The sequence below is a fragment of the Thermobia domestica genome, chromosome 17 (assembly GCF_964235325.1).
Source record: "Thermobia domestica chromosome 17, izTheDome1.hap1.1, whole genome shotgun sequence".
NCBI classification, from domain to species: domain Eukaryota; kingdom Metazoa; phylum Arthropoda; class Insecta; order Zygentoma; family Lepismatidae; genus Thermobia; species Thermobia domestica.
This window is the reverse complement of record NC_137470.1, coordinates 8,135,811-8,160,900: the sequence shown is the minus strand read 5'-3', so window position 1 is coordinate 8,160,900 and position 25,090 is coordinate 8,135,811. Positions and strand designations below refer to the sequence as shown.

The following is a 25,090-nucleotide window of genomic DNA, read 5'->3' as shown; positions in this document are numbered from 1 at the left end:
CCAGGCCCCCACGTTTTCTCGGTCTACGGTCCCGCGTCTCTTGTGTATCAGCCTTTGCATCAAGAGTGGATTTTCTGCATTTGCTCTTGAAATTTCCTAAATTTGCCCAGACCCAGCGTTCGTGCTTCGCCTTAGACCCCAGAATTTACTCGACCTACGGCATCACACCTCTTATACCCACAATTCTACCAAATTTTATTTATTTTATTTTTTTGTATTTCAACTATCTAAAAATATAAGATTTTCTATCCCAAGAAAACGCACATTTAAATAACATAGGAATTTCTTCATCCTCCTTTACTCCCCTTAAAAACTAAAAATGTACTTTTGGCAATTATCTTTTGTGTTAGTCTCGCAAGGCTACAATCATGCCAAATATTATAATTGTAACATTACAGAAAGTGCCCAATAATTTTGGTGTGTAGATGTCCCATATAAAGAACATGTGAAAGATTTTTCAGTTCCCATAAAACCACTCTAAATTTGGACATTTTTATTTTTACTGATTTACTTAGGTAATGCTAACGAAAACTTACAAGCATTACGAATTTCAAGTTTTTTTTATTCTAATTCCAAGTACCTAATCCATGAGATTATATGTTAAATAATTGATTCATATAAATAACACAAGGAATTGCTTCATTCCCTCTTTAGAACCCTAAAAATAAAAAAAAAATCACTTTTGGCAATTTTTCTGTGTTAATCCCGAAAAACTACAATCATACCAAATTTTAAGTTTGCAAATCAATTGGAAGTACCCGTTATTTTATGTCAGTGTGAGTGAGTTTATGGAGTTTTATATATAGTTACGTTAATTTTGAAGAATATGAAATAAAAAATTGTGATATTACAATACGAAATCTACGTTGTCACACACTATAGTTTACACCAACACATTTTTTCTACATTTCTCGTTAATTTGCAGTATCTAATTCAAGAATTCTTATCGGAAACAACAGTATTTTATTATAAATATATCAAAGTATCTTGTATATTTATGCATATTTTACTCACTAAAATTTACAATTGTAATAATTTGTTTATTAATTCCATTAGTTATTAATCAATAGAATGTTATTTACTCACAATAAACAACGCATTGCTGATCCGAATTACTAATTTTGTGTTAGCCATCTTAATGTACCAAGCACTCGCCTTTCACTTATCACTTCTAATGACCGTTGTTACTTCGCTGCTCTCTACCACTGCACAACTACCAGAAGACTGATCTCTACCCAGGGTTGGTTTTGCCTCTTGAATTCAGTTGATCACTGTAGCCAGCTAATTATGATTAATAGCATGAGATCATACGCCTAGATAACACTGTTGGCACTTTTTTTCACTTGAAATTTTACGTCTGAATTTGTAATTATTTCTTTCCAGCTATTACTCTGTTAATATTTAGGGAAATTTACTTAATAATGCCGGTTCAAAATTTAAGCTAATAACTTTTATAACAAAAAATAAAGAAAAAAAATATTAGTTATCACAGGACTTTTTAAATGTGTCTGGCAAATCTGATTCAGCAGACTATATACTACAGCGTTGACATCTGCAAGCATTTTTGTTGTTATGCTTTTATTCTGGAATCAGAAAATTGCTTTACTCCTAATTAAGTGTTATTTTAAATCTGCAGATTTTATGTAATCCAACTGTACTTTCTAATTCATAACTTGCCAAGACTAGAACGTTTGTTAACCATTTATTTTTAATAGGAATTTTGTTATAAACACAGCTGCTGGACGTTATTATGACTTTCCTTTCAGGAGGTTTTGAGACTGTAAAACTTCATACTCTGTTTCATGGACTTATATATTTATTACATATAATAGTTACTAAATATGGCAATAAGAACCACTAAATCAAATCCCAAGTTAAAGGTAATTTTTTACATATTAAGTAATAGTTAGTTTAGTACGTGTAAAAGCAAATCTTAAGATTGTGATATCTGTGGTACGAAATGTGTTTTGAAAAATGGCTACTCCACCAGAAAGCTCTGATATCAGGAGTTCCATCTTGTGCGTTTTTTTTTTTTAATAATTATATAATTTAAAAGCAGCTGATGTCTGATCTGTTATGTAAAAGAGTAAGCAACATTGCGGTGTTAACTGTACCTAACGCCTACTTCCCGTATGTGTCGCGCCATATTGTCAGTAGTTTTTTTTTCATTGTAATCTCTCTGTTTTGTCATATTAATATCCCTATTCCATTTGAGAGCAATTTTGTGAATTTACCGTAAAATAATAGAGGCTTGCGTATATAAAAAGAAAAAAATACAGGTCCAGCACACATTTCTTTTGTCATACGTATGCTTTAGGATCACTACGATTTAGTCTTCTCCAGTGGCTCACCCACGCGGAGTCCACCGGGGCTGGACCCCCGAAATTTTATAACTCAACTAATATTTCTGGACTTTCTTAACAGAACTATACTTTTTTTTAACAGAAAAATAATTAATGTAGGCTAAAGATTTGAAAAACGAAATGAAATATTTAAGTTTTATGTCCCACGGTTATGCCGGTTAGGCTAAAGGAGACGGTGATGATGAGAGATGAGTGAAATGGTGGAACGAAGAAAGAGGGAGGAAACGGGAGAATCCCGAGAAAACCCACGACCACGGTGTTTGTCCACCACAAAGTCCACACGGCGCGAACTGGGATCGAACCAGGGACCCCAAGCAAGCAGTGGTGAACGCTCTACCACTGAGCCACCGCCCCCCCGCTAAAGATTTGATTTTACACCTCACCTGTACTTTTTCTTTTCTTATAATATTGATCTAGTTCTAACATTTAAAAATATATAATAGGTGACAGTAATTAACAATTACTTATAGTCTTTTTGTGTGCAGAAAAAGACAGGTTCAATATTATATAGACATACTGGACCCCCAAAATACTTTGTACCCCCTCCCAGCAAACGTTTCTGGATGCGTACCCGTCTTCTTACCGTCAAAAAGTTTTAACAGAATGAAAAATGAAATGATATGAAATTTTTGAGGTTTAGGTCCCACGGTTATGCCAGTTAGGCTAAAGGGGACGGTGATGATGAGTAATGCATGAAATGGTAGAATGAAGAAAGTGGGCGGAAACGTGAGAACCCCGAGAAAACCCACGCACACGGTATTTGTCTACCACAAAGTTCACTTGGCGGGGGCTGGGATCGAACCGGGACCCCAAGCACCAGAAGTGAACGCTCTACCAATGAGCCACCGCGGCCCCTAAAATGAAAAAAATGTGTACAAAGTGTGCAATAGTAGTTAGTTACTATATATAACAAACGTGACACTGAGGCCGGTGCTATGGCCTGTCATACAGTTCTTTTGCAAATGAAAGAAGATAGTTGAGAACAAGTATACTGCTGGAGTTGCTCTTGCAAGATGAGCTGTTCACCCACAACCTGCACTGGATTCAAGGGTTCAAGGGTATGTCGTGATTGAGAGTCCATGTTTTAGTAGGTCTCACTTTCATAACTTTCCTGTTGGAGAAGGATGCAATTTACAAAATTCGAATAATAAATATGTATATAAACTGTATATAAACGAAAATTACCTAAAAATAATTCCTAATAGGCTACCTTAGTTGTTAAGAAAGTGTATTTTATTATTATTATTATTATTATTATTATTATTATTATTATTATTATTATTATTATTATTATTATTATTATTATTATTATTATTATTATTATTATTATTATCGTGATCATCTAAATTTAATAGAAGCTCCTTGTGGCTATGGGGTTAGCGTACGCGCCTTTTGCGCGGGAAATCCGGTTCGATTTCCGGCGGGAGCTCATGTGGTTCGGATTCCACGTTAATCAGCAGATCCACGTCTCATATACCCTCGCTGCTGAAAAGGACCTTAAAGTCAAAGTCAACTAAATATAATAGAGATAATAGGAGAACAATAGAAAGAAATGAAGTAGTCTCATTAAACGCTTGGAAGTACATGGGTTTAGAAGTAAATGCAGAGAAGACTAAATACATGGAAGTTCGTCGAGATCGCAAAACTGCAAATTATGAATGCGTTAAAATATCAAATAATACCTTTGGTAAAGTGGATTTTTTCAAGAATATAGGATCAATATTAAGAGTCCAAAACCATATCCACGAACAAACTATAATATTTGCTGAGGAAAACAATGTATTCACATTAAAAACCTACATACGTGTTACAGTTTCTCCAACTAACACTTTGGCTTCATCAGACACTATCTAATGATAACAGTGTCTATGATTGCGTCTGATAAAGCTAAAGTGTTAGTTGGCGAAACTGTAATACGTATGTAGTTTGTTTATTTAATGTGAATATATTCTTTTGCTCAGCAAATAGTTTGTTTGCGTTTAAGAATATACAAAGCAAAGCTTCTACTTAACTAATTAACTAATTCTATGGTCTATGGAACCCGAAGGTTCAATGCAGCGTTCACAAAAGCTCTCCACTGACTTCTATCCTAGCCAACTGGGTCCAGTTTCTACTTTGTATTCTTATCTCTGCGAGATCCATCTTAATATTGTCCTCCCATCTGCGCCTAGGTCTTCCTAATGGTCGTTTTCCGATTGGTCTTCCTGTCAAGACTTTGAAAACGTTCCTACTTTCTTCCATCCTGGTTACATGACCTGCCCACCTAAGCCTCCCAGACTTAATGATCCTAACAATGTTGGGTAAACGGTATAAATTATGTAGTTCCTCGTTATGAAGTTTCCGCCATTCCCCATTCCCGTTCCTCTTGGGTCCGAATATTCGTCTCAGAATCTTGTTCTCAAATACTTTCAGTCTATGTTCTTCCCTCAGAGTAAGCGACCATGTTTCGGAACCATACAAAACTACAGGCATGATTATGGTTTTGTATATTTTAAGCTTCACATTTCTCGACAGAATTCGCTACGACAAGAAATTTTGAACCGAATAGTAACACGAATTCCCTGCTTTTAGTAGACATTTAATTTCTTCGAGTTATTATTCAGTTCAAAATATTTTGTCATCGAGAATTCTGTGGAGGAATTTGAAGCTAAAAATATATGAAATGCCTGTTGTACTGTATGCCGGTTGTGAAGCATGGTCGCTTACTCTCAGTGAGAAACGTATTCGAAAATAGAATCCTGAGATGAATTCGGAGCCAAGAATAATGGGAATAGGGAATGGCGGAAACTTTATAACGATAAACTGCATAATGTATACCGTTTACTCAATATTGTTACAGTCAAGAAGTCTAGGATGCTCAGGTGGACAGGTCATGTAGGCAGGATGGAAGAAAGTAGAAACAGTTTCAAAGGTTTAACTGGAAGTCCAATACTTGCGTTGCCTTCTGTCCCGGAGTCAAATCATGTGGGACCCATCGACCGAACTTGTAGTGCTTCCCAAGTTGATGGAGGTGCAGCCGAATGGTTTCTTCACTGCCTGGTTACTGTTGGCCTTAATTACTTCCTGCAGATCTTCGTTTTGTACATGAATTGGTCTTACGGCATGTGATGCGTATTTGAGCGTTTTGCACCGTCCTCAAACTTGTTAAATCACTGCTACGCTATCTGTGTAGTTACCACACCCTCACAAAAGGCCTAGAATATCTTCCGCCCCGCAGCAGCGACATTTGACCCCAGTTTGAACTCATAGAGCATACACGCCCTTATGACGCTCTGTGGGGGTCCCATGATCACTCTGTCCATACGCAAATTCATGGTGTAACTGAACTGCCACATCCAGACAGTATGTTGGATATGCCCTCAGCAACAAATGACCTTGGCCTTATCTCCATTCGCATTCAACTCAAGGTGTGAGGGCCAATTGAACACAGATCTCCACGAAAAGCGACAGAACTTTCTTGGTTATCTTATAGTGCCATCTATGGAAGAAATAATGTATCAGTTTCAACCGTCTATCTTTGTCAGTTCGTTGGAGACGTCATTTGAGTCAGCCACTGTGCGTTGAGCTCACCTACTACATGACAATGCTCCAGTCCACATGGCCGATAAGAAATTCATGTTTACATATGAGAGAAGTTGCGAAATCTTTTAAATAGTTGAACGTTTTTAATAAGCAATACCTCAATAAGTATTCATTACTATTACAATTTAATTTCCATAAGCTACCGCTGGAGTTGCCTTGTCACTACTGACTTACTGTTCTTTGGTGTGAAGAATCTCGGTTCGAGTCTCAGTATTTTGTACACGTGACTGGACTGCACATTAACCCCTTGAATCCCAGTCCTGTAGATAGAGTACAGAACCTCATAACCATGCCATAACCATGCTCATAACCATGAGAGCATTAGGCAACAAATAGTGCAAACAAATCATCAACCACATTGGTTACTAATTATTTTTAAAGTATTGAAATTATCATTTGGTTCCCCTATAGTCTAGTGGTTGCCCTCGCTGCTGCTCTAATGACTAGAATATGCACCGTTAGTGTACGGTGTCTTGGGTTTGATTCCCAGTGTGAGAGCTTTTGAAATTTTAACTGTCGTCGACACTTGTGTGTTCGTATCCCTGTCGTTATTGGTTACTAGAAAAATGAATAAAAGGAAGTGAAAACATAAAGATAATTCGTAGAAATAAGTTACCGATGTACGTTCGGTAAAACAGTTAAAAAGTGGTTAAAGTGTTGGACTCATGTCCGCGCGGTCCTAGGTTCGAATTCCAACCGGAGCACCCAGAAGTTTTGTTTCCATCCGTAATAACTAACATTGTTGTTCCTCTAGCAGGTACATATGAAGCAGTATTTACAGAAAAACTAATAAACAGAAATTACAGTGTGTAATTACCATCTATATTGAATATTTGAGTTCAGTGGGAGGCCGTACTCTCAGCTGGCATAGTGATCGTACTTTGCTCATTGCTTGCAAAGATCACGTGCTTTATTGATATCTCAGGAACACGTAGACTTCGATCTTCCCCGGCCAGAATCATTCGTACGTTTCGTTGCCATTACCATGCAAGAATATTTCCCCTTCAGTCGTTGGAACCACCCGTACGGGCCGTACGTACTGGTAAGGAAGAATGCAGGTCCGATTACGTACGTAGTGGTAGTCAAGCGGTTAACTTGTATGTTTACTTTTCACATGACTATTATACTAAAATAAAACATTAAACTACAAACAAAGAGTAAGCAACCAAACATACTTTTCCGTTATGTGGGTTGCCTAACACTCGCATATTTTGGATATGAGGGACCACAGGAAAACATTTTCTTTCCAACGGGATCATTCGTTCTGAAATCGTTGAGAAAAATAAAAATGACATAAAATGTGCTCTAAGTGACACTTTAGTTGAATGATGCGTGGTCAGCACACTAATTTTCCCTGCATTACTTATCACTTTCCAGACTAGAATTCATTATCTTTTAACCTTAATGAATTAATGCAGATTCCTTAAATGCAAAGTGTCCTTTTTTCGGAGGCATACGGTGACTCAATGGTAGAACGCTCACTTTCGGTGCGAGAAGTCCGTGGTTATATCTCAGACCATGTGAGTTTGTGGTGGACAACATCGTGTATGTGGGTTTTAGCGTGGTTCTCCCTTATTCACATTCTGCCATTTTTTCCATTAATCACCCGTCTCCCTTACCCTAATAGACAATCTTCGGACGTTAACACATTTGATCACATGTGCGTGTCATGCATGTACAATTAGTATTCTGTGAGTATCTAATGCGGGTGCAAAGCACGCACAAAGTCATTGCAATGCATACATTGAGCATTGTGAGTAATATATGCTTAAAGACCATGTTACGCTCTTATGGAAAGACATAAGACATTTCCACAGATGAGTGTGGAACACATCGCTTCCAAAGTTGGCATTTCCGTGGAAACTGTGCACACTGTCGTCAGACCGGTCTGTGTGAGGCCGAGATTGTCTTGGTTTGTTGACAAACGACGTTCTATCTTCTTTGAACTGTAGCACCCACGAACACATTAGAGAAATCCCTGAGACCATCATCACATGTCTCACTGAACTAGTGATGAATTTCAAGCGATGTGACACCACGCAAATGGAGAAAACGAAGTGTATTGTAATTATCAAAAATAGTTATTACTCTCACCGCTAACACAGGACGGTGCGAGTAACAGGAATGTGCGACGTACGGTGCCGCCATCTTCTCCACGCATTGAAAACTAATGCTCGCGTATTTTAAAACAATCAGCATGTTTCCACTTGTTACCAGCTCTGAGAAAAATTGAGTTGTTAAAACTCGAATGCACCTCGTATCCTATACATATTTCTGAAGCTGTATTAAAGCTTCCCTTATCTCGTAGCGATAAAATTTAACCTTTGATCAATATATTTTCCCTCAAAAGCATTCAGTGGTTGATTTAGCTCGAGGTCCGGGAGCTAGACCCCCAATTTTTTGAGCAACAAAAATAATTGAATTATTATTTATGTATTTATCAAAGTTTATAGTAAACGTTGCCGTTTATTCTTTACTAGCGTCAGTTACCAGCTTTACTGGGTTAAAATAAGAAAAAAATATTAATATGTTCCGTTAGTCAGTCACTTTTGCTATTACTGAGGTGCTCTCTGATATCGGCCATTTTCGATAATTTTTATATATCTCCCTCAACTTACGGAATACATTTGGATTTAAACGGCATCGGAAATGTCACTGTTCATCTCAGGGACCCCAAAAACTAGAGATTGGACAATAATATCGGTCATTTTCGATCATTGTATTCCTCCCCCTCCCTTAAGTTGCGCCGTCAAAGTGAAATGATATAAACCATCCCAGGTACCAGCCTCATCTATGTTGAAAATTCAGTGGTAGAGCTTTTACCTCTGGTGCTTGGGGTCCCGGGTTCGATCCCAGCCCCAGCCAAGTGAACTTTGTGGTGGACAAACACCGTGTGCGTGGGTTTTCTCGGGGTTCTCCCGTTTCCTCCCACTTTCTTCATTCCACCATTTCATTCATTACTCATCATCACCGTCTCCTTTAGCCTAACCGGCATAAGCGTGAGACGTAAAACTCAAAGATTTCATTTCATTTTTTTTCTATGTTGAAAATCTGATCGAGACTGGTAGGGTGGTTCAAGATTTATTAAGTCACAAATACATTCACTTTCATTTTCATTTATATAGATTGGAAAATTTTTGAAACTTAGGTATTCCTAGTTCCTGTTAACGAAATGCGTAGATAAATTTCAAATTAAAATGATTTGCTGTAACTCATAATATACCTATCATAGTGTTGGTTCTGCTCTCCCCCCCCCCCTCCGCGCCTAGTTTTTACATTGCAGATCCGCTACTGAAAGCAGTGACTGATTTCTATGTTTGTTTTGTCAGCAGCTAGTTACATATGATCATGCTGTTTTATAACCAATTTCAAATTCCTTTCAATATTTTTCGGATTTTATTATTTTTTTTTCATATCGAAACTTGTCAGTCATTCAACGATTATGATATTGTCCGCCATGTTACTTTCTGTCTTCTCAGAAAACATTAATGGAAATATTAAAGATTTAATATTCTAGTGAACAAAATAATGTCTCCCCAAATTTTGCATATATTTTATCATAAATTAATTAATCTACTGATTTCTGACTCAGAAAAAAGAGTTTACTAAAAGGACCGGATGTAAACAATTCCATTACTGAGCGTGCAGACAAGGACGTATACTGTGAACATCTTACTGTGTACTACGATCGGCATTCTGATTGGTCGAGAGATAATGGCTCACTGCTCACTAGTAAACGTCAAAAGTTGTGCCAGACACGTTGTCGATAGAATTTCTATCTACGATTTTTTTAGAAAATCCAACATGTTTCTTAGTGAATTTATATATATTTTGTGCACAGTGGCACCGATTGTAAGTATTGGTCAAACTCTTAGCAAATTTAGCAGTAGTACGAAATCACAATTTGTATATATTCAATTCCATTGTTCTCTGTTTACAATCCACGTGGAGGTTCTAACTTTAGAATTATTTATAACAGACATAGTTTATTAAAAATATGCTGCAGGCAGCAAAATTATAGATATTTATATGATTGTAAGTTTCGAAGTATGATTTTATAATTTTTTGTGTTTCAAGTTTTTTGAAATCATAACCGGAAGTTGGAGGAATAGAAGGAAAAATCAACAAGTTACAAGTGGCATGTTCGGAAATCTAGATTTGAAAATTTATTAAATTCCGTATAAGTATTTATTACATCTGTTTTCATATTAGGAGTGGTTATTGATACTATTGCCTCAAGAGCAGCCTATGAAGTAGTTGAATTGCCTGTTGAACATATACCAAGACATGGCGCTCGATATTGTGTCGGTTTTGAACATATTTTGCAAGGAAACAAATTCGTAATGTTATTTTAAATCTTTCAGTCTACATCGAGTGGTGCAAATTCTTCGTGAATTATTTTGTAAACTAGCTGAAATTTACTTATTACGCAGGACTATTTCTGACTAACCCACAGCCAAAGTATGTTCAAATAATATTACAACATGATTAGTTTTTGACTGTATTTTCCCCCAAAAGTTAACGTGTATTGGGCAAATAATTTTCCGGTTTTTTTAAATCTCTCACCAAATGCGGCTGATTTTATGTGGTTTTACTATAAATGAATTTTGACGTTAAACCTTCTATACTCCTTTGTACAACTTTGTACAGCTTTGTACAAAAGAACTAACCATGCCCAATTCTTCTTAAAATTCGTGACTGCTATCCATAAATACACCGTTATCCGGACAGCAATATATTGTTCAAATATACAAAATCCATAAGTTTGCTAAGGAAATCTGTACGGATCATACGTTACCGATATGATACATACGTACTTCCTTTTCCCACTTAGATGTTACATTAAGCCGCTACAGGATGTCTGACATCTAATAGTCTCCCTATGGTATATACGTCAACTGTATGTTATATACGTAAATCTGTATGTGATATCCTGAACGCCTATATACTTTTGTTTTTTAAAAGGAAAGTACGTGTATATAAACACTTATACGGATGGTATTCTAAAACACGTTTTCAGTTATAAGTATGCTTCACGATGTTACATAGAATCTTACGTTAAGTCCAAAAACTACAGGATTTTATATGAAACCTACGTTTTTACGTGCGCCACATACGTTATCTTCTTTGTGTTTAATGAAATGACGCTTAGAAGATTCTTTTGTGGCCAATTGAAATCTTAATTTCAAGACACAAAATATTAATTTTTCTTCGTGCTGTTGATAGAAGATGGAGTTTTATGAAAGGTGGGGACCAGTTTTGAAATAACTTTGTATATACATAAAAGTAAAGGTACCACGACATCACTATAATATCTATTAACATATTTTGATTAAAGAAGAAATTAATTCTATTATATTATTTTAGAAAATATGTTCAGTTCAGATGAGTTACATAAATTCAAATTTAGTTACTAAACTTTGTAAAAAAAAAAAACTGTAAAGATTGCCATCTTCTTAAAAAGTCGGCATTAATCTGCTGAAAACATTTCAATGATAAGAAATCCAGCACGTGAGGCTACAACTGCAATGTCTAACGGTACAGTACCAGTGCCATGCCGTTCCACATATATGTACTTCTGTAAACCACTTTGATATAGCGTAACTGACAAGTATAGCTTTTAACATATCACAGCCAATTACTGTCTCTACATGTCAATTAACACCTTACTCAAATTTGTCTGTTTCTTTGACACAAAAAAGGTATATTTTTTTATTGGGGGACCGTACTTGAAAACAATTTCCATTTTGTTATAAGAGAGATTACACTAAACCAGTTAAACACATAGAATATTAAAATGCATCTTTATTACGTAGTTCTGCTGATTTATGTTTGAGAACACAACGGACCACAAAATTCATTAATATGGTTTTTACTTCCAAGTTCTGATCAAATGTGTTTATTGTTATAAAGTTATAACGCAATATTTACAATATCGAGTTGCTGATTAACAGTATTTATTGATGATTAATTGTATTAGTTTAATGATTTGTATTTATTATTGGTTTGATGATTAGATTACAATACTTGATAATACACAAAATTGCACAATACGTGTTATTAGAGTTTAGTGGGAAAATGTCTAAATTTGAGGCTTACAGCAATTAATAGATCTCATTCAATTACACAAAATTATATGATTTGGTTTCGTTTCATTTGATTTAATGTGGTTTCATTTGGTTTAGTTTAGTTTGATTTGGTTTAGTTTCATTTGATTTGGTTTACTTTTGATTGATTTTTACTTTGGAGTTGGTTTGATTTGATTTCGTTTAGTTTATTTTGATTTGGTTTCACTTCATTTGATTGGAAGTTTGGTTATACTTTATTTGATTTGATTTGATTTAGATTAGTTTAGTTTAGGTTAGCTTAGTTTGGTTTGGTTTGTTTAAGTTTAATTTATTTTGGTATGGATTTGTTTGGTTTAGTTTGGTTTAGTTTGATTTGATTTGATTTCACTTGACTTGGTTTGGATTGGTTTGAATTGGTTTGGTTTCATTTCGCTTGATTTGGTTTGACTTGATTTAATTTAATTTGATTTGATTTCACTTGATTTGAATTGGTTTGGTTTGGCTTGATTTTGTATGTATTTTAGCAGCGAAGCTATATGAGACTTGGACTTTCAGATTAACGTGAGATCTGAACCACATGAACTTCCATCGAGAATCGAACCAGGGTCTCCCACGCGTGAGGCGCTCATGCTAACCTTTAACTGCAAGGAAGCTCACAAAATGATATGAGTGAACGTGAATCCTAATGCTTTGTTTTCGAGAAAACCGGCAAAAAATATTTTATTTTGTAAATCGAAAAGATTGGCGCTGTACAGTGACAAAGCTACCAATTAAAATGGAAGTGATAATGAAATATACCGTCATTAAGCGTTTCATTAAGATACTAACAATAAAACAATAGTCATGTGATTAGAGAGATTTGGTCTAATACTATCATAAACTCTTAAAATTTTTAGGGGACTTAATTATAATATTGGGCAAAGATGGGAGGAATTTGGAGCGTTCAGTGTACAAGGGAATCATATCCAGTTACCAAAGTAGTAAGTAAAAGAGACACCTTCTACGATAAGCTTAAGTGAATACAAAAGTTAACCGTGCTTTTTTCACGTAACAGTTATTTACAGCATCTGGACATCTATCTTTTATGCTTTGAAAGGAGCTTCTGTTAGAGATCTTAAAGTTGAAATAACTCCAAAATAACAGGGACATGATTCCCTTGTACAGTCAGCGACAAAAGTTCTATCCAATTGATGAAATTAGTTTCTTAAATAACTTTAGAATGGAAGAACAATTTGAGTACAGTTTTCAGTAAATTAAAAATCATGTAATTTTCTGTATCTTCCACTCATACCATCATTATTCCTAAAATAAGTTATACAAAACTGAAAGAACTTTTGTCACTGACTGTACACTGAACGAGCCACATTATTTGTTATATTACATTTAGTTGAACGAAATAACACTCTGGCTCAGTGGTAGAGCATTTACTGCTAATGCATGGGGTTCTTGGTTCGATATCCAGTGAAGTAAGTTTGTGGCGGACACCATCGTGTTCGTGAGCTTTCTCAGGGTATCCCCGTTTCTTCCCACATCCTCATCCCACTAATTCTTCCATTATCATTCACTTGCCTTAATCATCCGTCTCCCTTAGGCTAAAGGGTATAACCGTCGGAGGTTAAACTGAAATATTTTATTTCATTTTTATTTCCAATTACAGTAGGGAGAGGGCCACTGTGGTTACGTGGTAGAATAATTACCTCAGTGCTAGAGCGTGGAGTCAATAGTTCGATCCCCGGCGAAGTTTACTTGTGGTGGACAACATCGTGTCCTGGGTTACCTTGGGATACTCCCGTTTCCTTCCACATTCTCATTTCGCCAATTCATCCATCATCATTCACTTTGCTTAATCGTCCGTCTTCCTTATGCTGATGGGCATAATCGTGGGACGTTAAACTGAGAGGTTTCTTTTAGAACCGAGGCTATATAAGACATCTAAAGATTAACATGAGATACGAACAGCAAGAGCTCCCATCGGGAATCAATCCAAGGTCTCCGTTAGTGAAAAAAGTACATTATAAGCAATCACTAGCCTTATTTAAAGTACACAAAGTACACATTTAAAGTACACTTTTCTAGTTTGTTTTTTATATTTATGAATTGTGTTCTTCATATAGCACTAAAATATATATAAAGAATATACAACTACAAATGTACATATATTTTGAGTAATACTTAATATTTAACTATCAACAGTCTCCAATGCCAGGAGCAAGTTCGAGATTGTGTAATCCTTTCCATACTTGCCTTATTCGGAAATCTAAACCTTACCACATAATTTGGTAGCGTTTAACCAAAGTTCAGATATCTTCTCGTCACATTGTATGCATTTGAAGCCCCCGCCAAGTGAACTTTGTGGCGGACAAACACCGTGTGCGTGGGTTTTCTAGGGGTTCTCCCGTTTCCTCCCACTTTCTTCATTCCACCATTTCATTCATTTCTCATAATCACCGTCTCCTTTAGCCTAACCGGCATAACCGTGGGACGTAAAACTCAAAAATTTCATTTCATTTTTTGTATGCATTTGAAAAATTAACCAGTAACTAGCATAGAAGAGTGGGAAAAGGGCTTCAAATAAGAGGGTTTTAAAGATCGTTGGTTGGGGTTGAAATCAAAGACAATATGGTAAAGTTTTACCCAAACAAAAATAGCTGCTTGTATTTGTACTGCTAGTTATTAACATCTTACATTATATTCATTAAGAGTTAGTGTTACTCAGTAGCAGTTAAATACAAAAATGAGCCAAATATTGTATTGTTTCATGACTTATTAACGTCTTTTTTTATTACAGGTTTCGATTGAGAAGAAAAAAAGTTATAGCAATTACAACAGAAGTATTCAGTTGTTTTGTTTAGAAAGTAATGATTTGCGAATAGTGATGAGTTTATCTGTTTTGTGTGTGTGTGTTTTTTTTTTATACGAATGTGAAACAATAGTTATCTAGGTTCAGACTTAACACTTTTAGGTTATAATTTTTTTACCTGTAGTTGATCATTTAATAATATGTGCAATTCAAACTTTATTCAAAAATTGTTTTTATCCATACGGATTTTATCGAGATTCTCTCGTTTCCTTCCACATTTTCATTCTAAGAATTATTTTCTAATCATTCACTTTCATTAATTACCCGTCTCCTTTAACCTACACAGACAAACCAATGTATGTGGAGTACTTAGAAACGTAGGTTGCATGCGTAAATCTTGTAGTTTTTGAACTTACAACTATATGTAACATTTTGGATCAAACGTATGACTGCAAAAGTATGTTTTACAACACTTTCCTTATAATTGTTCCTTCTATACATACTTTTCATATGAAACAAACAAATGTATAAGCGGTCAGGATCTCACATACAGATGGATACATATAACATATATATACGTATGTAACATACGTATATGTATGTAATATTCGAAAGACATTAGAATCAAACATCCTGCAGTGGTATGATGTAACATCTCAGCTGAAAACAGGCAGTACATATGTAGCATATGGATAACGTATATTCCATACAGATTTCCATAGTAAACATATGGATACCGTATATTTGTACAATATATCGCTGTCTGGATAACAGATTTTTTTGAGTGCAAGGGACATAATGAATGACGTTAAAGATTTTAAATATGGTTGAGCAGAAAAGAAGGTGAAACAGAAATTTCTTGACATGATTCGATACAAGGGAGAGTTTTTTCACTAGAAATACATACTTTTGTCGACACATCTGTTTGACAACACATTTTCGAGACAAGATGCCATTTTCTCGTCCACAATCCTAGCTAGAATAGATGGCAATGAGTGTAAAAGCATGTCCAGCACAATATTAACATTTTTTATTATATTTGAAACGAAATTAAACCGTTATTTTACATTTCACTGTTCTGCCCTGGAGGCTAAAGGTGACCGTTAATTAATGGAAATCTCTGGTGCGTGGGGTCCCAGGTTCAATCCCTGACCAAGATAGTTTGTGGTAGACAACCTCGTGTCTGTAGATTTTCTCGAGATACTTCCGTTTCCTCCCACACTCCCATTTCACCAAATCTTTCTTTATAATTCGCTTGCCTTAATCATCGTCTCCCTTAGTCTAAAGGGCATAACAGTGGGACTGAAAAATTTTATTTTATTTTATACCTTACTGCTATGCCCTATAGAGTAAATGTGACGGTTGATTAATGGAAGTCAATTATTTTGACACGGTTGGTGGAATGAGAATGCAAAAGAAAAATGAAATAAAATATTTGTTTTACGTCCCACATTTGTGCCAGCTAGGCAAAAGGATATAGTAATGATGAAAAATTAACGAAATGGTGGAATGAAGAAAGTGGAAGGAAACGGGAGAACCACGAGAAAACTCCCACACACGAAGCTTACTTGGTGCGAGTTGGGATCGAACCAAGGATCCCATGCACCAGAGGTGAATGCTCTACCACTGAGCCACTGCGACCCCCTGAGAATACGAAAGGGAACGAAGAATCATGGTATCTCATCATGAAAATGTTATGACCTGGAATCAAACCAGAAACGTCTAATACAAGAGAGTGAACAGTACCACTAACCCATCGTAGACTCTGTTGTTAGCTTTATTGAACATTTTAGAGTGTAGTATACTTTATTTCGTGTCGAAATTGATGTCTATTCTATTTTGCTCTGTATAATCTAATTACAATTTCATTTTGTTTCAGACCTTTGGATTCACTTATTTTATTTTCGGCGTCGAAATGGCTGCCACACGTGGAATTCAGTTCATAATGCTGTCCGGTCAGCTGTTTCCATTTTTACTGATTATGGTGTATGCATGGGCAACCATGACTTACGCATGGTCGTGTACCAAGTGCCTCATTGACTTTGGTGCAAAAGCGTACATCAACAGAAATAAAGATGGGTCGTTGCTCAACGTAAGTAGAATTTAGAATAAATTAAAATGAAGTTGTTTTAACCCTTCGAGCTTGAATTTAGAACCCACCAGTAACTGCGAAAGACGGTAATTTTAAATCACCAAAACAGCGATTTTCGCCTAATGTCACAAAATGGAATGTACTGTATCTTAAAAACCTTTGTTTTATTACAATGAAATTTTCAGGACTTGTTAAAGAAACTATACACTGCACAAAAATGTATAAACAATGACATTCATGCTACAATAACAAAATAATAATTATTATTATAAATGTTACGCTTAAAAAAGTACTCATTCTGTTTTGTGTTCTTGATAGTTTAGAAGTCCAACTTTGTGTAGTGCAATTTGGAAAACCAACAGATGGCAGCACATTGTTGTCTACTCTTTAGTGTCATGTGTTTTCGTTCATGTGCGAAAACAACATATGGGAGAATATGGATAATTTCCTTAGTACTACACGGGACTTATACATGTACGTCAAACCGCTTCTAGAAGCACTATAAGGGGCTGTATACGTGTACGTCGTACCGGGTTGAAAAGCAAACTAATGACTCTCATTCATTTTAGCAAATCTTTACTCAATTACGTTACACTCTTTATTAACACTTGACGAGTTATTCTTACGTATTCTCTGTACCTTTGTTCTAAATAGCAACTGATATTTTTTATTCCAAAAAATTGAGTAAATCCAAAACCCAAAATTAGATGGTCCATAACCTGGGAGACACCGAAAAATAGAAAATCAAATAGTATTGGACGAGAAACACTTACTAAACCAAAGAGACCAGGTCAAGAATTGCCATAGGCAAAGAAGCGTTCAATAAGAAAAGATTACTGTTAACTAGCATGCTTAATATTGGACTATGGAAGAATAAATTGGTCTAGTACTAAATATGGAGCATTGGACTGTATGGTTCAGAAACTTGGACATTACGGAAGTTAGAGAAAAATTATTTAGAGAGCTTCGAAATCTGGTGTTGGAGAAAAATGGAGAATATAAAATGGACAGAGAGAATAACAAACGAATATGTTTTAAAACGGATAGGAGAGAAGAGGACGATTTTAGCCAGCATTCTTCGTAGAAAGGTCAGTTGGATTGGACACATTTTACGAAGAAATTGTCTTCTTCATTCCGCCATAGAAGGAAAGATAGAAGGGAAGCGAGGAATAGGAAGAAGAAGAACACCACTGATCGATGATTTGAAGAATAGAAGATATTGGGAGTTGAAAGAGGAAGCCGAAGATCGGGTAAACGTGGGAGAAACATTTGCTAGCCCAAACCAAAGAAGAAAATTATTAATCCTAGGATCTGTCAGAAGGCATAATATTTAATAGTAACAATAATAATCTTTGACTCAATAGTCTGTACAGGATAATATCTCACATCTGCATTAAGTAATTCTTGATCTACTTCCATGGGTACTTTTGTCAACATCGGATGACGTCTGAAAATTACTTTCGATATATACTCATAATACAAGGAACCAAACGAGTGTTGGCCAACAGTTATTTTTTGGAGGTGATCATTTTCCAACGGTGCTAATATATCAATGATGTCTGCTGTTCCACAGTAGTTTTCAACTAACCAATTTTCACCAGAGAAGCAACCAAGTTGACAACCAGTTTTCAACTTAATGGTCATACGGTAAATATTGATTGGTTGAATTCAACCAAATTAGTAACCATAAATTGTAGTTGAATTAAAGAGTGAAAATTTGTTAGTTGAAATCAACGGTTTTGACTACCATAAAATTCTTATGTCCGTAAGTTGTTTTAAGCACAAAAAATAAATTCAGCCTCCAAGGAACGCTGAGCATTTTGGTTACTTGGAAAGTCGAAACCAAAGTAACTTTGCTGGCAAATAACTGAAGAACCAAAGGACTTCACAGAAATATAGTTCATATTCTTGCTAAACAAATGACTTCCATCCAAAGATCTGACGAATATTGTAGATAAAGTGGTTTAACTGCCTCAGATGGTGGCTCCAAAACACAAAATTTACGGTGAAATGAACTAAATCAGATGAAACGTCAGCATGAGAGTAAGAAGAAAGGTAATAAAGGTTATCAGTGTAGGATGATTAATTATAAAGAAAATCAAAATGAAATTCTAGACTATATGAGTTCCCGTATTGATGCAATATTAGCTAAACAGGCAAAAGAATATAATATGGCATTGTTTCAAATCCACGTTATTATTAATTAACCTAGGACGTGTATGCTGCAGTAATGGAGGATAATAGAGAAATGTAGGGCTGAAACTAATAAGAGGGGAGTTGCATCTAAACCAAATGTGTTGAAATGGGGCAAAATTTTGGGTGCTATCCTATTTTGTGGGGCATATATTTGGTAAAATCCACTGGAAAAATTGTACTTGATTTCACAATAGGATTGTACAAGTAATCAAAATATAGCAAGGTCTTACCTCTAACATGCATAGTAAGGCATAAATACAATATTGAAAATGTGCTCCTTTGCAGGTGTCACTACATAAGAAAGACATGATGAAGTGAAGTACTATGTGAAGGCAGTGCACAAAGCAACCATAAAATTGTCTCAAAACTGTGTCACACGCAAGGCATGTATTTTTATGCCGTAGAATATTTTTCCATTATCCTCCTTTGTACATATACCCACCGTCTCTGACTCGTCTGCTGCGCTTCTGCCCTTACTCGGTTAGATAGCATTCGTGCTTTTCAGTGGAAACCTAGCACAAGTTGATTTGTCTTTATAAGTTAGATCATGTTTTGTGCACTGCAGTTTTTATGCGATATGTGCGCACACTCTAGTTATACTCAAGCCCTTCTAAAGTAAATTTGCACTTAATAATATAACACCTGCCTTAAGAAACACTTTCTAAGGCAGTAAGAGTGCATGTTCAGCTAAATGTTCATATTTCATGAATATAAGTTTCCCCTTGTGTGAAAACCTAGCACAGGAAAGAAGTGTTTTCGTGTACGTTTTGTAATTTTTTAGATTGGAAACGTGAGAAGGTAAGGATTCATTGTTTTACTTATTTCTGAATAGTATGTAGTTTCCAACACTCAACAGTTTGAATGTACTAATTTTGCGCAGTGATACAATATAGATGAATATGTATCTAGCAAAGAGCAAAGAAAGCATGGAATTAAGAAATATTTTTCATTAATAGCTAAGAGCAAAGGACAGAAACGAAAGAAAATTAACTCTAAGTAAGGTACATTAAAATAACAACAAATAAATTCGTTTTCGGATCAGGTGTAACAAAATTTTGGAACGGACCCTAAATCGAGTTTTCGTATTTTCTACGGAATAATCACATCATACTAAGCTAAGTGATAATTTGGGTTTGGCTACAGTGTATGTTTTTCTCCAGATATAAGGTCTACAAAAAACTTTTGTTTGAAATATATTGGATCTTTTGATCCAATAATATCCTCCACTGCAACTTTGATTCAAATGCGTTTTATTTGTGATTTTTTTTTAAATATACAATGTTAGTTGTTAACTTGTTCAAAAATTTAAATTAATTTTCAAATAATTTTCTCAACCCTCTAACATTTTAATGGCACACTTGTAGGAGATAAAATCTTTCAGTTTAACGTCCCACGATTATGACTTTAGGATAAGGGAGACGATGATTAAGGTAAGTGAATGATGATTTAAGAAATGATGGAATGAGAATGTGGAAGGGAGAGGGAGTATCCTGAGGAAACCCACACAAACTTGCCTGAACGGGTATAGAACCAGAGACTCCACTAAGCCCTCTACCACTGAAGATATTTGTAGGCAGACTTGTTCTAAATTTATCTCTAAATTTCACGTATCTTACATTACTATGGAACACACCTTACTATGAAGCTGTAAATTTGTTAGAATATTTCTTATAAATAAATCATTTGCTTTAGAAACAAATACGAGCAGAATTAATATGGCTCGATTGTCCAATCAGCAACGTTGCTATAGTGAAATTTGTTGTGTCACGAAGCCTGAGAGAACTCATCAAGTAGAGAACAACTTTTGTAGCCTTATAGTAACCGTCATCTCTAATTTACAGAAGTCAGTATATTCATAGACAAAACTTCATAAGTAAAGTAGTATTTTTCAATAGACAGTATTTTAAAAAAAATATAATTGTACCTTAATTCAAACATGCTTTCATACACCAGAATCAAATTCCTAATATATGAACAATGTTTATAATTGTAGCTATATAAAAGTTGTATTTATTGTTATGATGCGTTAAAGCTTCATTCAAATTCTGTAATTACTATATTGGTGATCTTTTTTTTTTAGATTAACAAGTATTTTCAAATCGGTGATTGAACCAGGTATAGTTTGAAGAAATAATTAATTTTAATGCAAAGTACTAGAAACAATCTATTCGAGAATGGGGAAACATGATATGTACAGTATATTTTTACAGGAGAGCAGATTACATCCTTTTAAATTAAATTACAAAACCGAAAGATCTAAGATTTAAAATACTTTTAATGTACTGCTGAAAATGTCACACACACACACACGTCGTCTTAGATTCAATACCGCGTAAGTAACATTTCACCAATTTTTCAGGAGAGACAAAAAAAATATTTAGAAACTAGCTTCAGACTCATTATACGGGGTATTACTTTGACGGAATACTACGTACTTAACGGTGTACTACTTAACCAGATTGTATTCCGTTCTATACTGATTCTAATGGTATTAAAATATCAAATTCCCCAAAATTGGAGATACGTGGTGTTGAATATCAGACGACGATATATAAAGTACGGGACAAAAATAAACAATTGCCATTAAGGGTCCTCACTACAGCGAAATTAAACTACCGCTAATTTTAGAGTTTTTCTATAATATCTTCAAAACAAATAAGAATATTCGAAAAGCAGAAATGTAGTGAACTAAATACGATTTTGCATGTGATCTATCGGCAAGAACTCATCTATCGGCTTTTGATTTGAAACTGTAGATAGATTTAGCATTTTTGCGGGTTCTGTAAATAGTGGCATATCAAAAGCAGATAGGTGAATTGTGTTAAAGATATCATATGCAAAATCGTATTGTCTAGTTCACTACGTTTCTGCTTTTCGAATATTTTTATTTGTTTTGAAGATATTACAGATAAACCCTAAAATTAGCGGTAGTTTAATTTCGCTGTAGTGAAGACCCTTAGGCTAATTCTAACGCAATTTTTGTCATTTATTCTTGTCCCGTGTGTATGTGGGTAGGTGGATGGGTGGATGTATGTTGCTAAATAGAGAATTAGAGATTTTTAAATCAAGCTATTATCAACAATTTACGGCATATACATCTTAGGTGTCACCAACTACCGGCGCTGAACTCAGAAAATAGTCAGAAAATGTGATATCATGTTTGGCCATCCTCAAATAGAAATATTATATTCTTGAGTGGATCACAAGTTCATAATGTCACATCTTTCATTAATTTTTAGTTCCTGAATGTGAAAAGTGAACTGTACTTCATATGGTAAACATCTACGTATTTAGAAAAAATCATATTACTTCTATTTTCTAGCAATTCATACACCTGATCTTTGAACTCTTGACGCATATGTTGGTTGCTACCCTTGGACTGTATTTCTTGGTAACTTTGGACCATAACTTGGAGTTGCAAAGAACCAACATCTTAGGAGGACTGGAAGACCCTGGAATGATCATGTTGCTTGATACTGTGCAGACTAAGGTAAAAACTTAAAAATAACTACTAGAGAAGCTTTTATGTTTACTAACATTAGTTAGTTACAGTCTTATGCAGCCTGTGGTACGCTTTTACTTCTTATAGGGTATGCAAAAATTAATATAAGCATAATGCATATACGAGGTGAAACGCTAAGGAATGTCCAAATTTGAACAGGGATTCCTTTCAAAGACACGAAACAAAAAGTTTATAGTGATGTGTACATCATATCGCACGCATACAGGAATTTATCAGTTGCAGAATTTATCACTTGCAGTTATTAAAGGTTGCAGTTGGCATTAGTTGTCATTATTGCATCTGCCCCCATTGACCACGACTATGGTAAGCTGGTGAACTTTTTCATTTTTCCCAGCCTATGAATGTGTCTCTCAGCCTCACCAATGGTTTGTACCCTTCCTACTTCCATATTCTGTGGTGTGTACGTCAGTGGCGCTATTCAGCTGGTTCACATCGGTTTGCTAGAACCGGTTAAAATATTTCGAGTTCGCAGAACCGTTTGTTATACTCAGACATAACAGTAAATTTTACCCAGTTATATCCAGGAACAGTAAATTTTAGTTTAACTGTCTTCGTGTTTAGAAATTCTTACAGCTACAGAGTTAAGCGTAAGATATCTCTGAACAAGGTATAAGCGTTTATTTCTTAGTCTCATATGCTCAGATATCAACAATGAGAACTAGGTTCACATGAGTGTAGTGCTGAGGGTTACTTATATTTGAAAGACATATATACCATTACCAACAATTGTCAATCCATTGCTGGATTAAGGTCTTTTCAATACTTTTTGACAAGCAACTATCTTGGATAATTCGTTTCCAAGATAGTCGCATTGCTATCTAATTTCGTAACACCACTTTGTATTAGGATGGTGTATAGGTCCCTACTTGTCATTTCTAGTATTCAATAAAAGCTTTGCTTTTGTCTACCTCGTATAGTTTATTCCTAAGAGCGTTATATCTAGCTATCTACCTATCCATCTACGATCTCTCTCTCTCTCTCTCAGAACCGGTTGTTAAAAATACAATAATACCACTGTTTGTACTGTCTTGTGCTCAACCCTGCATATCTCTGAAACCGTACAACATCAGAGATGGACAGATCCTTGCTTATGCTAAGAATTAAATTGATAGACGAGAAAAAAATACCACCGCCATGCTCTACCGTAGCTGTAATTAAGAAGTGTGGGTGGAGTAAGTTTTTTTCTTTTAACATTTTTTACCGGTTTTTGCCCTTCGTCCCTTCACCTAATTGAGAGGCGGTGGTTCCACTATACATCCTTCTGAAATGGGTTGTCTGTGAGAGGTGGTTACGCCTTACAACACCCTGAAGTGGATTTTATATACATTATGGTTACACCTTATAATCATGTGAAATAGATTACACATAGATGGTAGCAGAAGAGCACTCAGAAATTTTTGTTTGAGGGTTCAATGCTACAAGCCACTACATGTATGTAGTATTGAACTTGTATTTTTCTGCACCCGTAAAGGCAATAAGTAATTATAAAATACTTTCACCTATATTTTCAGAAAAATGTGATAGAACTAAATTGTTTTTATAAGAGAAACAGTATAGATGAAGTGTAAAATGAAATGTTCATGCTATATCAATCATTTCCCTGTTAAACAGGTAGAGTTCTATTGAGAAAGTGTACAAATGTATCTTGAGTTAGGAATTTTTGGTGGGTCCGGATCCGCTGGACTCCCCCGGTTGAGCTGCTGGATGGTAGTTACAGTTTGCAAGCACCTGAAATAAATGTATACAAAGATGGCTGCATCTTATAATCACGTAATATGAATTATATATTAGTTATGGTTATATCGTGTAACTAGCACCTTCAATGACTCAAAATTCTATAAATGCACTACGATATCAAGGTTTATATCATAAATCTTCAGCGTAAATTATTTGTGTAATATTCGTTCTTTTCTTAAAAATAATACCTCTCTTTAAATAGTTGTATTGTCACAACATAACACAATTAAGTGCTTTCGTTTCAACCAAGATTCACAACTGTAAACAGCCAAACACGGTCAGTAATCTTTGATTTTCTTCTATATAAAGATAAGAATCCTGAGCTTTAAAAAGGAAGTGGGTTTTTTGAACATGACAGCACTCCTTGGTATTATAGCAGTTAACTAACATAATGCTAATTTAGTTTTCTTGTAACGATTCATTAACCCTCGCACTAATAACGGAGGGAGTAATTCGTGCCCACTACAGTGTTGTTGTTTTTTTTTTTTTTTTTTTTTTTTTTTTTTGTAATTACTCTTCTATAGGGATGCGCACGAGACGAGTCGAGACATCACTTTTACAGCACATTTTCAAGACGAGACAGCCACAAATCTTGTCTCGTGCGCATTCCTACTCTTCTAATCGTTTCTTTAAAATTGTAATATATATATATATATATTACTATTTTAAAGAAACGATATATATGTTGTTGCTCAACATGTTTAGCTAAATCATATACCTTACAGTGAT

General features: G+C 35.2%; 2 protein-coding genes across 2 annotated transcripts in view; one reads left to right on the top strand and one right to left on the bottom strand.

Annotated features, from left to right (window-relative positions):
* LOC145674293 (uncharacterized) overlaps nucleotides 1–1,211 on the bottom strand; it is a 98,153-nt gene extending 96,942 nt beyond the window's left edge. Inside the window, exon 1 of the mRNA XM_081744146.1 lies at nucleotides 1,087–1,211. Coding sequence (XP_081600272.1) covers nucleotides 1,087–1,134 — 48 coding nt within the window. The 5' untranslated portion in view covers nucleotides 1,135–1,211. The remainder of the gene's footprint in view (nucleotides 1–1,086) is intronic.
* An 8,456-nt stretch (nucleotides 1,212–9,667) lies between these two features.
* The window catches only part of LOC145673793 (uncharacterized), a 32,743-nt gene continuing 17,320 nt past the window's right edge, over nucleotides 9,668–25,090 (top strand). The window contains exons 1-3 of the mRNA XM_081743554.1: nucleotides 9,668–9,797; nucleotides 16,693–16,905; nucleotides 22,424–22,591. Coding sequence (XP_081599680.1) covers nucleotides 9,750–9,797; nucleotides 16,693–16,905; nucleotides 22,424–22,591 — 429 coding nt within the window. The 5' untranslated portion in view covers nucleotides 9,668–9,749. The remainder of the gene's footprint in view (nucleotides 9,798–16,692; nucleotides 16,906–22,423; nucleotides 22,592–25,090) is intronic.